The 13769-nt window shown below is 48.8% G+C and overlaps 1 protein-coding gene across 1 annotated transcript; it reads right to left on the bottom strand.

Annotated features, from left to right (window-relative positions):
* Position 1: 1 nt before the first annotated feature.
* Positions 2-7212, bottom strand: LOC137346853 (tRNA uridine(34) hydroxylase-like). Its single transcript, XM_068010794.1, has 3 exons — positions 6947-7212; positions 3290-3398; positions 2-1325 (listed from the first exon to the last, which is right to left on the bottom strand). Exons 1-3 carry the CDS (start codon positions 7055-7057, stop codon positions 1054-1056), a joined length of 492 nt encoding a protein of 163 aa, XP_067866895.1. The 5' UTR covers positions 7058-7212; the 3' UTR covers positions 2-1053.
* Between the last annotated feature and the right edge of the window lie 6557 nt (positions 7213-13769).

Raw genomic sequence — 13769 nt, 5'->3', positions numbered from 1 at the left:
AGAAGGTGCAAAAAAGATTTACAAGGATAACAGCAGAGCTAAGAGGTTATAAACCATCAGGGAAGACTGAACAGGCTGGGGTTCTTTCCTCGAGAAAAGAGACGGCTGAGGGTGACCTGAAGAAGGCCTTTAAAATGATACAAGGGTTTGATAGGTTAGATGTCGAGAAGATGTTTCAACTTGCAGGCGAGACCAGGACTAGCAGCCATAAATAAAAGATAGTCATGAATAAATCCAATTGGGAATTCAGGAGAAACTTCTTTCCCCAGAGAGTGGTGAGAATGTGGAACTTGCTACCACAGGGAGTGGTTGAGGTGAATAGTATCGATACATTTAAGGGGAAACTGGGTAAACACATGAGGGAAAAAGGAATAGAAGGATATGGTGATAGGGTGAGATGAAGTAGGGTGGGAGGAGGCTCGTGTGGAGAATAAACACCAGCACGGAGCAGATGGGCTGAATGGCCTGTTTCTGTGATGTAAATTCTCTGTAATTCTATGACTGCATTCATGATCCAGTTAGAATTCGGATTCTCTGCAGATCCATTATTCCAGGTGATCATTCCCGTTGATCCCTGAATTATAACTTCCCAGCAGACCAGCTATACGGTTGCCAATCCTCTGGGATTGCCTTGGAGTCTCCAGAAATTGGAAGATTAATCTCCAGGAAACAGCTATGAGGAACACCTGGATGGAAGATCATAGGGCGATTAAAAAAAGTGTTTTATTTAATTGCTTTGAACACATTTGGTAATTAGTTATAAAAATATCAGAGATTGGGGAAAAGCGCTGTTTGACTGACAATCTAATGGCTAAATGAAAAGTCTGTTCACTTTCCAATCAGCAGGGGAAGGCAGGGCGACATGAAGATTGACGTATTTGATGACCAATGGTGGGTGAGTCAGGGCAGGGTACAGAGTGTGGGCGTGTCAGATGACCAATAAGAGAAGAGTGAGGCCAGACAGCTGAAAGTTCAGACCCCCTGATAAATGCATCCAATCCAAGTTGGCAGCCTGGTGAGGGATGGTGGTGGTTTGATGCCTATGTCACTATCTCACACCGGGGCTTTGAAGTCGGCTTTCAGTAGCTCAGCCCAGAGGTGACTGTAAGGATGAACGAGGCTCGTCGGCTGATTGCTGCTGTCAACCAGGGCCTTCTCCTCTCTGGCCCATTTCAGGACACCCCCCTCCAGGTTGTAAATTTTAATCAAGCCATGGAAATTCTGGCTGGAATCTCCAGCTACAAAGTTACGGAGTTTCTGTGCCAGCTGCGAAGCATGGAATCCGACTGTACAGTAACACACCACAGCTGTATCAGCACCACTGCCTGTAACAGAGGGAAAAACACAGGGGAGGGTGAAACTGTCACCGAAACACATATACACACAAACATCCACAGCCCACACACTAACACACACACACACCAAAACACACACACAAACATCCACAGCCCACACACTAACACACACACTAACACACACACACACCAAAACACACACACAAACATCCACAGCCCACACACTAACACACACACACACCAAAACACACACACAAACATCCACAGCCCACACACTAACACACACACACACCAAAACACACACACAAACATCCACAGCCCACACACTAACACACACACACACCAAAACACACACACAAACATCCACAGCCCACACACTAACACACACACACACACACCAAAACACACACACAAACATCCACAGCCCACACACTAACACACACACACACAAACACCAAAACACACACACAAACATCCACAGCCCACACACTAACACACACACACCAAAACACACACACAAACATCCACAGCTCACACACTAACACACACACACACCAAAACACACACACAAACATCCACAGCCCACACACTAACACACACACACCAAAACACACACACAAACATCCACAGCCCACACACTAACACACACACACACCAAAACACACACACAAACATCCACAGCCCACACACTAACACACACACACCAAAACACACACACAAACATCCACAGCCCACACACTAACACACACACACAAAACACACACACAAACATCCACAGCCCACACACCAAAACACACACACACCAAAACACACACACAAACATCCACAGCCCACACACTAACACATACACACACAACACCCCCAACAGACACAAACCCCAACACACACAAAACAATACACACACACACAATGCCTGATAAACAATATCTCTTACTGTCTAAACATGCATGTCACTTGTTCTTCAAACTATATTAATTTATGAAGATTTCTAAAGGTCCCACTATACCTAAAAGAAGCATGAGGATGAATGGAAGAGAATAGTAGGACTAATCCAGGACTGACCGCTTCTCATTTCATTTTTCACAGTTTAAACCCCGGATAACCCCCAGTGAGAGTCAGTGTGTGTGGGACCCGTACCCCAGTGAGAGTCAGGGTGTGTGGGACCCGTACCCCAGTGAGAGTCAGGGTGTGTGGGACCCGTACCCCAGTGAGAGTCAGGGTGTGTGGGACCCGTACCCCAGTGAGAGTCAGTGTGCGTGGGACCCGTACCCCAGTGAGAGTCAGGGTGTGTGGGACCCGTACCCCAGTGAGAGTCAGGGTGTGTGGGACCCATACCCCAGTGAGAGTCAGGGTGTGTGGGACCCGTACCCCAGTGAGAGTCAGGGTGTGTGGGAACCGTACCCCAGTGAGAGTCAGTGTGTGCGGAACTCGTACCCCAGTGAGAGTCAGTGTGCGTGGGACCCGTACCCCAGTGAGAGTCAGGGTGTGTGGGACCCATACCCCAGTGAGAGTCAGGGTGTGTGGGACCCGTACCCCAGTGAGAGTCAGTGTGTAAATTGCATGCAGCCATTGTGGAATCTGTATGGAGAAATCACTCCCATGCAGGTCTTGCTCAGTACACTGCAGCTGCCCAGCCTGGCATGGATTCGCAATACACGTGAGTGTATATGGGAAACTCAGACATTCACCTTGTAGTCTTCCGACTCATAGCCATCGACCTTTGGGTTTCCCCAGGACCCATTCTCTGGCTGGGTTTAGACAGACACTGGACAGTGATGAGTCCCATCAGCTCACTTCACTCACAGCCTCACTCCCAGATCTACAGGACGTCCCATTCAGAGTCTGGGCTGTCTGTGACTCCATTGGGCCTGTTTGTTGCAGACACAGTTTAAACTGTCTCCCAGGCTGGAGTCTGGATGGTGTCGTCCTGCCCAGACAGCAGAGCGGTCACAAATGATGAGCTAGAATACAGAGGAGGGTTAGACTGCCCCTACCTGCTACGCCCAGATCCTTGACCACATCATCCATGTTGGTGGCTTCTGGGTCAATGCGAACGGCTCCTTGTAAGTGACTGATCTCGTATTCAGCCGGACTTCGAACATCCTGGAACAAGAGGGAGACAGGAGTCTTTCTGTTTCTTTGTGTGTAACACAGCAGCTCACACTTTCGCTGCACTCATTAATGGATTTGTTGTCTCTGTAAGAAAAATAACTGAATCTTGAGCAGTGACTGCTGGAAATTTCTAGGTGACTGGAGACAGGGCTGGAGAGAGGGAGAGGACAGGGTAATGTGGAGTGAATCGGAGGGGGAGTGGTATGGGGGATTGGTCAAGATCGGCCCACCAATGTTGTAATGAGTGGTGGGGGGGGGGCAGCTGTTGGGGGTTGACGAGATAAAGCAGACCCATGGTTGGGTGCACGGGCTGTAGACTGAAGAGGTAGAGGGGGGCCGGGCGGGAGGAATGCGAGGATGTGAACAGAATAGAGAACGATCCAAGGACAGAATGAGAGCATAGTGGTTATGTTACTGGGCTAGTAATCCAGAGGCCTGGACTATTGATCTCGAGCTGTGAGTTTAAATCCCATCATGGCAGTTGGGGAATTTAAATATAATTAAATAAATCTGGAATAAAAGTAATAGTAACGATTGTCATAAAAAACCACTGGGTCCCCTTAATGGTCTGCTGGCCTACATGTGACTCCAGACCCACAGCAATGTGGCTGACTCTTAACTGCCTCTGAAATGGCCCAGCAAGCAACTCAGCTGTGTTCAAGATGGTGACTCACTACCACCTTCTCAATTAGGGATGGGGAATAAATGGTGGCCTTGCCAGTGAGACCCACATCCCATCAACAACAAACAAACTCAATCTCATTATAAATAGCGGAAGTGCTGAGGATTATCTTCAAATCCTCACTAGATACAGGCGAGGTGCCAGACGATTGGAGGTCTGCGAATGTTGTTCCATTGTTTAAAAAGGGTGTGAGGGATAGGCCAAATAATTATAGGCCGGTCAGTCTGACCTCGGCGCTGGGTAAATTATTAGAATCTATTCGGAGGGACAGGATAAACTGCCACTTAGAAAGGCACGGATTAATCAGGGATAGTCAGCATGGATTTGTTAAGGGAAGGTCATGTCTTACTAACTTAATTGAGTTTTTTGAGTAAGTAACAAGGAGGATTGATGAAGGTAGTGCAGTGGATGTTGTCTACATGGATTTTAGTAAGGCATTTGAGAAGGTCCCACATGGCAGACTGGTCAGTAAAATGAAAACCCATGGGATAAGGGGAATGTGGCAGGTTGGATCCAAAATTGGCTCAGTGATAGGAAACAAAGGGTAGTAGTCGATGGATGTTTTTGTGAGTGGAAAGCAGTTTCCAGTGGCGTTCCACAGGGCTCAGTGTTGGATCCCTTGCTGTTTGTGGTATATATTAATGATCCGGACTTAAATGTGGGAGGTATGATTGGGAAATTTGCAGATGACACAAAAATTGGCCGTGTAGTTGATAGTGAAGAGGATAGCTGTAGACTCCAGAATGATATCAATGGTTTGGTTGAGTAGGCGGAAAAGTGGCAAATGGAATTCAATCCGGAGAAGTGGGAGGTGATGCGTTTGGGGAGGGCAAACTAAGCGAGGGAATACACAATAAACGGGAGGATATTGAAAGGGGTAGAAGAAGTGAGAGATCTTGGACTGCATGTCCACAGGCCCCTGAAGGTGGCAGGACAGGTAGATAAAATGAAGGCATATGGAATGCTATCCTTTATTGGCTGAGGTATAGAATACAAAAGCAGGAATGTAATGCTGGAACTGTATAAAATGCTGGTTAGGCCACAGCTGGAGTATTGCGTACAGTTCTGGTCACCATATTACAGGAAGGATATAATTGCTCTGGAGAGAGAACAGAGGAGATTTACAAGAATGTTGCCAGGGCTTGAAGATTGCAGCTATGAGGAAAGATTGGATAGGCTAGGGTTGTTTTCCTTAGAACAGAGGAGGCTGAGGGGTGAGTTAATTGAGATGTACAAAATTATGAGGGGCCTAGATAGCGGAGAGGTCAATTACCGGGGGGTAAAGATTTAAGATGATTGGTAGAAGGATTAGAGGGGACATGAGAAACTTTTTCACCCAGAGGGTGGTGAGTGTCTGGAATTCACTGCCAGGAATGGTGGTGGATTCAGAAACTCTCAATTCTTTTAAACGGTATCTGGACATGCACCTGAATTGCTGTAACCTGCAAGGCTATGGACCAGGTGCTGGGAGGTGGGATTAGATTGGGGGGGCTAGTTTTTTTTTTGTGGGCAGACACGATGGGCTGAAGGGCCTCCTTATCTGCCGAAACGTTTTTATGGTTCTATGGACAGGAATGTTCCTTTGGGCCTGTTGACAGGAACAGGAGGAGACCATTCAGCCCCTCGCACTTGTTCCGCCATTCAGTCAGATCATGGTTGATCTGTATTTTAACTCCATCTACCCGCCTTGGTTCTGTAACCATTAATCCCCTTACCCAATAAAAATCTATCAAACTCAGTTTTGAAATTTTCAACTGACCCCCAGCCTCGACAGCCTTTTTGGGGAGTGTTCCAGATTCCCACTCCCCTTTGTGTGAAGAAGTGCTTGCTGACATCATCCCTGAACGGCCTGGCTCGAATTTTAAGTTTCTTCCGCCTTGTTCTGGACTCCTCCCAACCCCTAATAACCAGAGGAAATCATTTCTCTTGATCTACCCTGTTCACTCCTTTTATTATTTACAGAAAACACTTGGTCCGTGTGATCTTCTGGACTGGCTTCCATTGCCTGGGGTGGCGAGTGAATTTTTCAGAGTATTTTTTCACCTCTCCCGAGAGATTACATGGGGTGGGGGGGGGGGGGGGGGTAGGGGGGCTGTGGTTTTCTGGTCCCCCTGATCTCACCTATTTTCATATTAAATCCCTCAGTCAGATCATGACTCAATCCTTTAAACTTTAAGGAGCACAAGTCGAGGTTGGGTTGATGACTCCTCCCCCAGTCCCAGGGACCCTCGGAGTAGGTGCCCAGTGAAGACAGACACATCACTCACCCCAACGAGTGACTGCAGGAACCTTCAGTTAATAAGTGAGGCCTGAAGCAGGGGCTTTTCTAGATTCTCGTTGGACAGTGAATGGCTCCCAATGTTGGGGTTAGCAACAAACACTGATTTGAGGCAACTGAATAATTGCTGAAGCCTGGAAATGGCCAGCGAGGGATCCCAGGGAGTGAAGACTGAAGACTTTCACACCCAGATTTTACTGTGGGGTTTTAAACCAGTCAAATTTGCACGAGATCAGCAGGTTGAAGGGATGGCCAACCACTAGCCTGTTTGTCACTGTTATCACCAACAGCAGCTTCAAAGCTTCAGTGTTTCATAAATAATTTCCAGAATTTTCTATTGGATGGCTAAAGTTCATTCCCCTGCCCCCTCCTTCATCACGTGCCCAGTGTAAAGGTACTCAGGACAATCTTCCCACTACTACCAGGACAGGCCATTCTTTCACAGGTCTCCTCCTGTTTAATACTGAGAGCAGGGCCACCCTCACAAGTCAGCAGGAAGCTCAGATCCCTGATCTCTCAGCAATTCCACCCCTGGTCAAATAGCTGCCCTGAATGGGAAACTCAGCGGGAGTGACTCACCACCAACAGCACACGCTCCCGATTCTCCTTCACCAGCTGCTCCACTGCATCTGAACAAACATTCTCCACTGTGGGGAATCGGTGTCGGATCCACTCAGTCACTGGCTCCATCTCCTGGTCACTGGTTCAGTTCCTGCGACCGGTCAGAGTTCTCCACAGGAACAGAATGTGAACTATTGGGGAATAAGCCCCCTTTCCTGGACGGGGGTGGTGACGGGATACTGACTGCTCACCCTGCCAGTCTGTCTGAGCCGAATCAGTCGCTTGTCTCTGGTTAATAACTAACCCGGAGCTCACTGGGAATTTCACAATAAGAGTCTGGGCTCCATGAAGTTGGCAGGAGTTTTGGGGGTCATTTGAAGGTCACTCGGCTCCGCGAAGCTCCAGACTGTAACTGAAACGTTTGCGAGGGGGGGATTCAGACCCCTGGGTGTGTCTCAGCTCACCCTGCGACACATAACCCGCCACAGCACGAGGGAGGGGTGACCAAGTGGGCGGCAGGACAGGGATAAGAAAGTCTTGCACTTTTCAGATGCTCTTTCATTATCTGTAGCCAATGAAATAGCTTTGAAGTGTTGCAATGTAGGAAATGCGGCAGCCAATTTGTGCACAGTAAGATCCCACAAACAGCAATGTGAGAATGGCCAAATAATGTTTTAGTGATGCTGATTGAGGAATAAACATTGGCCAGGAAAATGCGCAGAGTTCCCCTGCACTTCCAAATAGCGGCCATGAGATCTTTTACATTCACCTGAGAGGGCACATGGGACACCTCCGACAGTGCAGCACTCCCTCAGGACTGATCGTCCGACAGTGCGGCACTCCCTTAGTACCGATCCTCCAACAGTGCAGCACTCCCTCGGTACTGAACCTCCGACAGTGCAGTGCTCCCTCAGTACTGACCCTCCGACAGTGCGGCACTCCCTCAGTACTGAACCTCCGACAGTGCGGCACTCCCTCAGTCCTGACCCTCCGACAGTGCGGCACTCCCTCAGTCCTGACCCTCCGACAGTGCAGTACTCCCTCAGTCCTGACCCCCCGACAGTGCGGCACTCCCTCAGTACTGACCCTCCGACAGTGCAGCACTCCCTCAGTACTGACCCTCCAACAGGGCAGCACTCCCTCAGTACTGACCCTCCAACAGGGCAGCACTCCCTCAGTACTGACCCTCCAACAGGGCAGCACTCCCTCAGTACTGACCCTCCAACAGGGCAGCACTCCCTCTGTACTGACCCTCCGACAGTGCGGCACTCCCTCTGTACTGACGCTCCGACAGTGCGGCACTCCCTCTGTACTGACCCTCCGACAGTGCGGCACTCCCTCAGTCCTGACCCTCCGACAGTGCGGCACTCCCTCAGTACTGACCCTCCGACAGTGCGGCACTCCCTCAGTACTGACCCTCCGACAGTGCGGCACTCCCTCAGTACTGACCCTCCGACAGTGCGGCACTCCCTCAGTACTGACCCTCCGACAGTGCGGCACTCCCTCAGCCCTGACCCTCCGACAGTGCGGCACTCCCTCAGCCCTGACCCTCCGACAGTGCGACACTCCCTCAGTACTGATCCTCCGACAGTGCAGCACTACCTCAGTACTGACCCTCCGACAGTGCAGCACTCCCTCAGTACTGACCTTCCGACAGTGCTGCGCTCCCTCAGTACTGACCATCCGACAGTGCAGCGCTCCCTCGGTACTGACCCTCCGATAGTGCAGCACTCCCTCAGTACTGACCCTCCGACAGTGCAGCACTCCCTCATTACTGACCCTCTGACAGTGCAGCACTCCCTCAGTACTGACCCTCCAATGGTGCAGCGCTCCCTCAGTACTGAACCTCCGACAGTGCAGCGCTCCCTCAGTCCTGACCCTCCGACAGTGCAGCACTCCCTCAGTCCTGACCCTCCGACAGGGCAGCACTCCCTCAGTACTGACCCTCCGATAGTGCAGCACTCCCTCAGTACTGACCCTCCGACAGGGCAGCGCTCCCTCAGTACTGACCCTCCGACAGTGCGGCACTCCCTCCGTACTGACCCTCCGACAGTGCGGCACTCCCTCCGTACTGACCCTCCAACAGTGCGGCACTCCCTCAGTACTGACCCTCCGACAGTGCGGCACTCCCTCAGTCCTGACCCTCCGACAGTGCGACACTCCCTCAGTCCTGACCCTTCGACAGTGCGGCACTCCCTCAGTACCGATCCTCCGACAGTGCAGCACTCCCTCGGTACTGACCCTCCGATAGTGCGGCACTCCCTCGGTACTGACCCCCCGACAGTGCGGCACTCCCTCAGTACTGACCCTCCGATAGTGCAGCACTCCCTCAGTACTGACCCTCCAACAGGGCAGCACTCCCTCCGTACTGACCCTCCGACAGTGCAGCACTCCCTCTGTACTGACCCTCCGACAGTGCGGCACTCCCTCGGTACTGACCCCCCGACAGTGCGGCACTCCCTCGGTACTGACCCTCCGATAGTGCACTATACAGCACTGAAACAGGCCATTCGGCTCACCGAGTCTGTGCCGACCATCAATTGAACCCGGGTCGCTGGAGCTGTGAGGCTGCGGTGTTCACCACTGCGCCGCCCATAAAACACCACAGGAGCATTATCAAATGAAATTTGACATCGAGCTGCGGAAGGACACATTCAAACAGGCGATGAAAAGCTTGGTCAAAGAGGTAGTTTTTAAAGGGTGTCTTAAATGAGGAGAGGTGGAGAGATTTAGGGAGCGAATTCCAGAGCTTGGGGCCCAGGCAGCTGAAGGTACAGCCGCCAATGGTGGAGTGACTGAAATTGGGAATGCACGAGGCGCCAGAATTGGAGGAGTGCTGAGATCTCAGAGGGTTGTGGGACTGCAGGAGATTACAGAGATAAGGAGGGGTGAGGCCATGGAGGGATTTGAAAACAAGGATGAGAATTTTTAAATTGAGTCGTTCAACCAGGAGCCAATGTAGGTCAGCGAGCACAGGGGCGATTGGCAAATGGGACTTGATGTGAATTAGGACACAGGCAGCTGAATTTTGTATGAGCTCAAGTTTAGAGGGTAGAATGTGGGAGGCTAGCCAGGAGAGCATTATAATAGTCAAGTGTATAAGTAACAAAGGTGTAGATGAGGGTTTCAGCAACAGCAGAGCTGAAGCAAAGGTGGAGTCGGGAGATGTGACAGAGGTGGAAATAGGCGGTCTTGGTGATGACCGCGGATATGTGGTCCGAAACTCATAGAAACATAGAAAATAGGAGCAGGAGTAGACCATTCGGCCCTTCGAGCCTGCTCCGCCATTCATTATGATCATGGCTGATCATCCAACTCAGTAACCTGTGCCCAATTTCTCCCCATACCCTTTGATCCCTTTAGACCCAAGAGCTATATCTAACTCCTTCTTGAAAATATACAATGTTTTGGCCTCAACTGCTTTCTCTGGTAGCGAATTCCACAGGCTCACCACTCTCTGGGTGAAGAAATTTCTCCTCATCTCAGTCCTGAAAGGTTTACCACGTATCCTTAGACTATGACCCCTGGTTCTGGACTCCCCCACCATCAGGAACATCCTTCCTGCATCCACCTTGTCACAGTCCTGTTAGAATTTTTATATCCCCCCTCACTCTTCTGAACCCCAGCGAATATAATCCTAACAGACTCAATCTCTCATACGTCAGTCCCAACATCCCAGGAATCAGTCTGGTAAACCTTCGCTGCACTCCCTCTATAGCAAGAACAACCTTCCTCAGATAAGGAGACCAAAACTGCAGACAATATTCCAGGTGTGGCCTCACCAAGGCCCTGTATAATTGCAGCAAGACATCCCTGCTCCTGTACTCGAATCCTCTCGCTATGAAGGTCAACATACTATTTGTCTTTTTTACCGTCTGTTGCACCTGTATGCTTACCTTCAGCAATGGGTGTACGAGAACACCCAGGTCTCGCTGCATATTCCCCTCTCTCAATTTATAGCCGTTCAGATAATAATCAGCCTTCCTGTTTTTGATACCAAAGTGGATAACCTCACATTTATCCACAATATACGTCTCTCGAGATAAGGAGGCCAAAGAAGAAGAACTGCATCTGCCATGCATTAGCCCACTCACTCAACTTGTCCAAATCACCCTGAAGCCTCTCTGCATCCTCCTCACAACTCACCCTCCCACCCAGTTTTATGTCATCTGCAAATTTGGAGATATTACATTTAGTTCCCTCATCTAAATCATTAATGTATATTGTAAATAGCTGGGGTCCTAGCACAGATCCCTGCGGTACCCCACTGGTCACTGCCTGCCATTCGGAAAAAGACCCATTTATCCCTAATCTTTTGTTTCCTGTCCGCCAACCAATTTTCTATCCATCGCAATACACTACCCCCAATCCCATGCGCTTTAATTTTACATGCTAATCTCTTATGTGGGGCTTTGTCAAAACCTTCTGAAAGTCCAAATAAACCACATCCACTGGCTCCCCCTCATCAACTCTACTAGTTACATCCTCGAAGAATTCTAGTAGATTTGTCAAGCATGATTTCCCTTTCGTAAATCCATGCTGACTCTGCCCGATTCTACCACTGTTCTCCAAGTGCTCTACTATAAAATCTTTGATAATGGACTCTAGAATTTTACCCGCTACTGACGTCAGGCTGACTGGTCTATAATTCCCTGCTTTCTCTCTACCTCCCTTTTTAAATAGTGGGGTTACATTAGCTACCCGCCAATCTGTAGGAACTGTTCCAGAGTCTCTAGAATCTTGGAAGATGGCCACCAATGCACCCACTATTTCTGGGGCCACTTCCTTAATACTCTGGGATGTATACCATCAGGCCCCGGGGATTTATCGGCCTTCAATCCCATCAATTTCGCCAACGCCATTTCTCCACTAATACTGATTTCCTTCAGTTCCTCTCTCTCACTAAGCCCTGTGTTCCCCAACATTTCTGGTATGATGTTTGTGTCCTCCTTTGTGAAGACAGAACCAAAGTATACATTTAGCTGGTCAGCCATTTCTTTATTCCCCATAATAAATTCCCCTGTTTCTGACTGTAAGGGACCTACATTTGCCTTCACCAATCTCTTTCTCTTCACATACCTATAGAAACTTTTACAGTCATTTTTTATGTTCCCCGCAAGCTTGCTTTCATACTCTATTTTCCCCTCCTTTGCTGAATTCTAAACTGCTCCCAATCCTCAGATCTGTTGTTTTTTCTGGCACATTTATATGCCTCTTCCTTGGATCTAATGCTATCTCTAATTTCCCTTGTAAGCCATGGTTTGGCTAGCTTTCCTGTTTTACTTTTGCGCTAGACAGGGATAAACAATTATTGCAGTTTATCCATGTGCTCTTTAAATGTTTGCTATTGCCTATCCACCGTCATCCCTTTAAGTAACGTCTCCTAATCTGTCATGGCCAATTCGCGCCTCATACCTTCGTAGTGTCCTTTACTAAGATTCAAGACCTAGTCTCAGAATCAACTACGTCACTCTCCATCTTGATGAAGCTCATCTCAGGGTCAAATATGACATCAATCTTATGAACAGTCTGGTTCAGCCTTGGTATTTACCAGGCAGAGGGATAGAGTTGGTGTCCAGGGAACATTGTTTGGAGCGGGGACCAAAGACAATGGCTTCAGTCTTCCCAATATTTAATTGAAGGAAATTTCTGCTTATTCAGTACTTTTGTCAGATAAGCAGTCTCATAATTTACGATGTGGGGGTGGCGGGGGGATCGACAGAGTTGGTGAGGTGGAGCTGGGTGTCATCAGTGTATTTATGCAAGTAATGTGTTTTTCAAAGGATGTCACCGAAGGGCAGCATGTCGATGAGAAATAGGAGGGGGCCGAGGATAGATCTTTGGGGGACACCAGAGGTAACGGTGCGGGAGCAGGAAGAGAAGCCATTGCAAGTGATTGTCTGACTCTCCTCCTTTAAGATGCTTCCAAAACCTCCCTTTGACCAAGCTTTTGGTCACCTGTCCTAATATGTGGCTCGGTGTCAAATTTTGTATAAGAATGCATCTGAAGAAGTGGTTTGAGAGGTTTTACTATGTTAAAGGTGCTAGATAAATGGAAGATGTTGTTGTGGTTTAGTCTCACTCCACTTCACTCTGGCTGCAGCAGAACTGGAAAGCTATTAAACTTCATTTAATCTTCGATGTGTTAATGAACTGACTGTCCCAGCTGCAGTGACCCAGTATGAAAGTTTAACTCCTGTTTGAGACCCCGCAACCATTCATGGGGCTCCATATTCCCTGCACGGAGGGTGATGCAGAAACAGCAGTATAACTAGGGTCTGGCTGCCCCCAAGATTTTCTCAGTAGATACCAGCCTGAACCCAGGCTAGCGTGTATGTTTGAATCTAATGCACATCCACCATATTACAGAGATCAGACTGTTACAGTTTAAAATAATATTTAAAGAAGGCAGAAAGCCAATCTGAAATTTGACAAGCCCCCGGATTTGGCAATTGAAAGCACTGATCTGAAAGGCACAGACCAGGATCAGCAGCTGAACATCACAACCTGAGCTGCAGATCCGACAGTCCCCAGCAAAAGCAACTCAGCTCGTAGCTCATAAAAGCACAAAGTTCCTGGGATTCAACTGCCTCCACCCCAAGTAATCCAGACATTCCGATTGGTGGATACACGATAATTTACTCAGAAAAACACAATTATAAAAAAATCATTTACAGAACAACCCAGCACGAACATAACCAACCTGTTCTTGGCAATCCCAGTCACGGGATAGATAACTTCAGTCAGTGTTATCACAAGGAAATTCTGTCCATCCCGACTAAAACGCAAACAAAAACCATCCCATTTCAGCCAATAAACTTCAAACTCTCCCCGTCCTCTA

The sequence above is a fragment of the Heterodontus francisci genome, chromosome 30, assembly GCF_036365525.1.
Source record: "Heterodontus francisci isolate sHetFra1 chromosome 30, sHetFra1.hap1, whole genome shotgun sequence".
Taxonomy (NCBI): domain Eukaryota; kingdom Metazoa; phylum Chordata; class Chondrichthyes; order Heterodontiformes; family Heterodontidae; genus Heterodontus; species Heterodontus francisci.
The sequence above is the reverse complement of the archived record's forward strand: the minus strand, read 5'-3'. Positions and strand labels throughout refer to the sequence as shown.

What these genes read in the sequence shown, in the direction of transcription:
- LOC137346853 (XM_068010794.1), bottom strand. Translation starts at nt 7,057, where the DNA reads ATGGAGCCAGTGACTGAGTGGATCCGACACCGATTCCCCACAGTGGAG. An exon ending in GGGAGCGTGTGCTGTTGGTG is followed by an intron (nt 3,399 to 6,946) that starts GTGAGTCACTCC and finishes CTCTTGTTCCAG; the next exon opens with GATGTTCGAAGTCCGGCTGA. An exon ending in CAAGGATCTGGGCGTAGCAG is followed by an intron (nt 1,326 to 3,289) that starts GTAGGGGCAGTC and finishes CCTCTGTTACAG; the next exon opens with GCAGTGGTGCTGATACAGCT.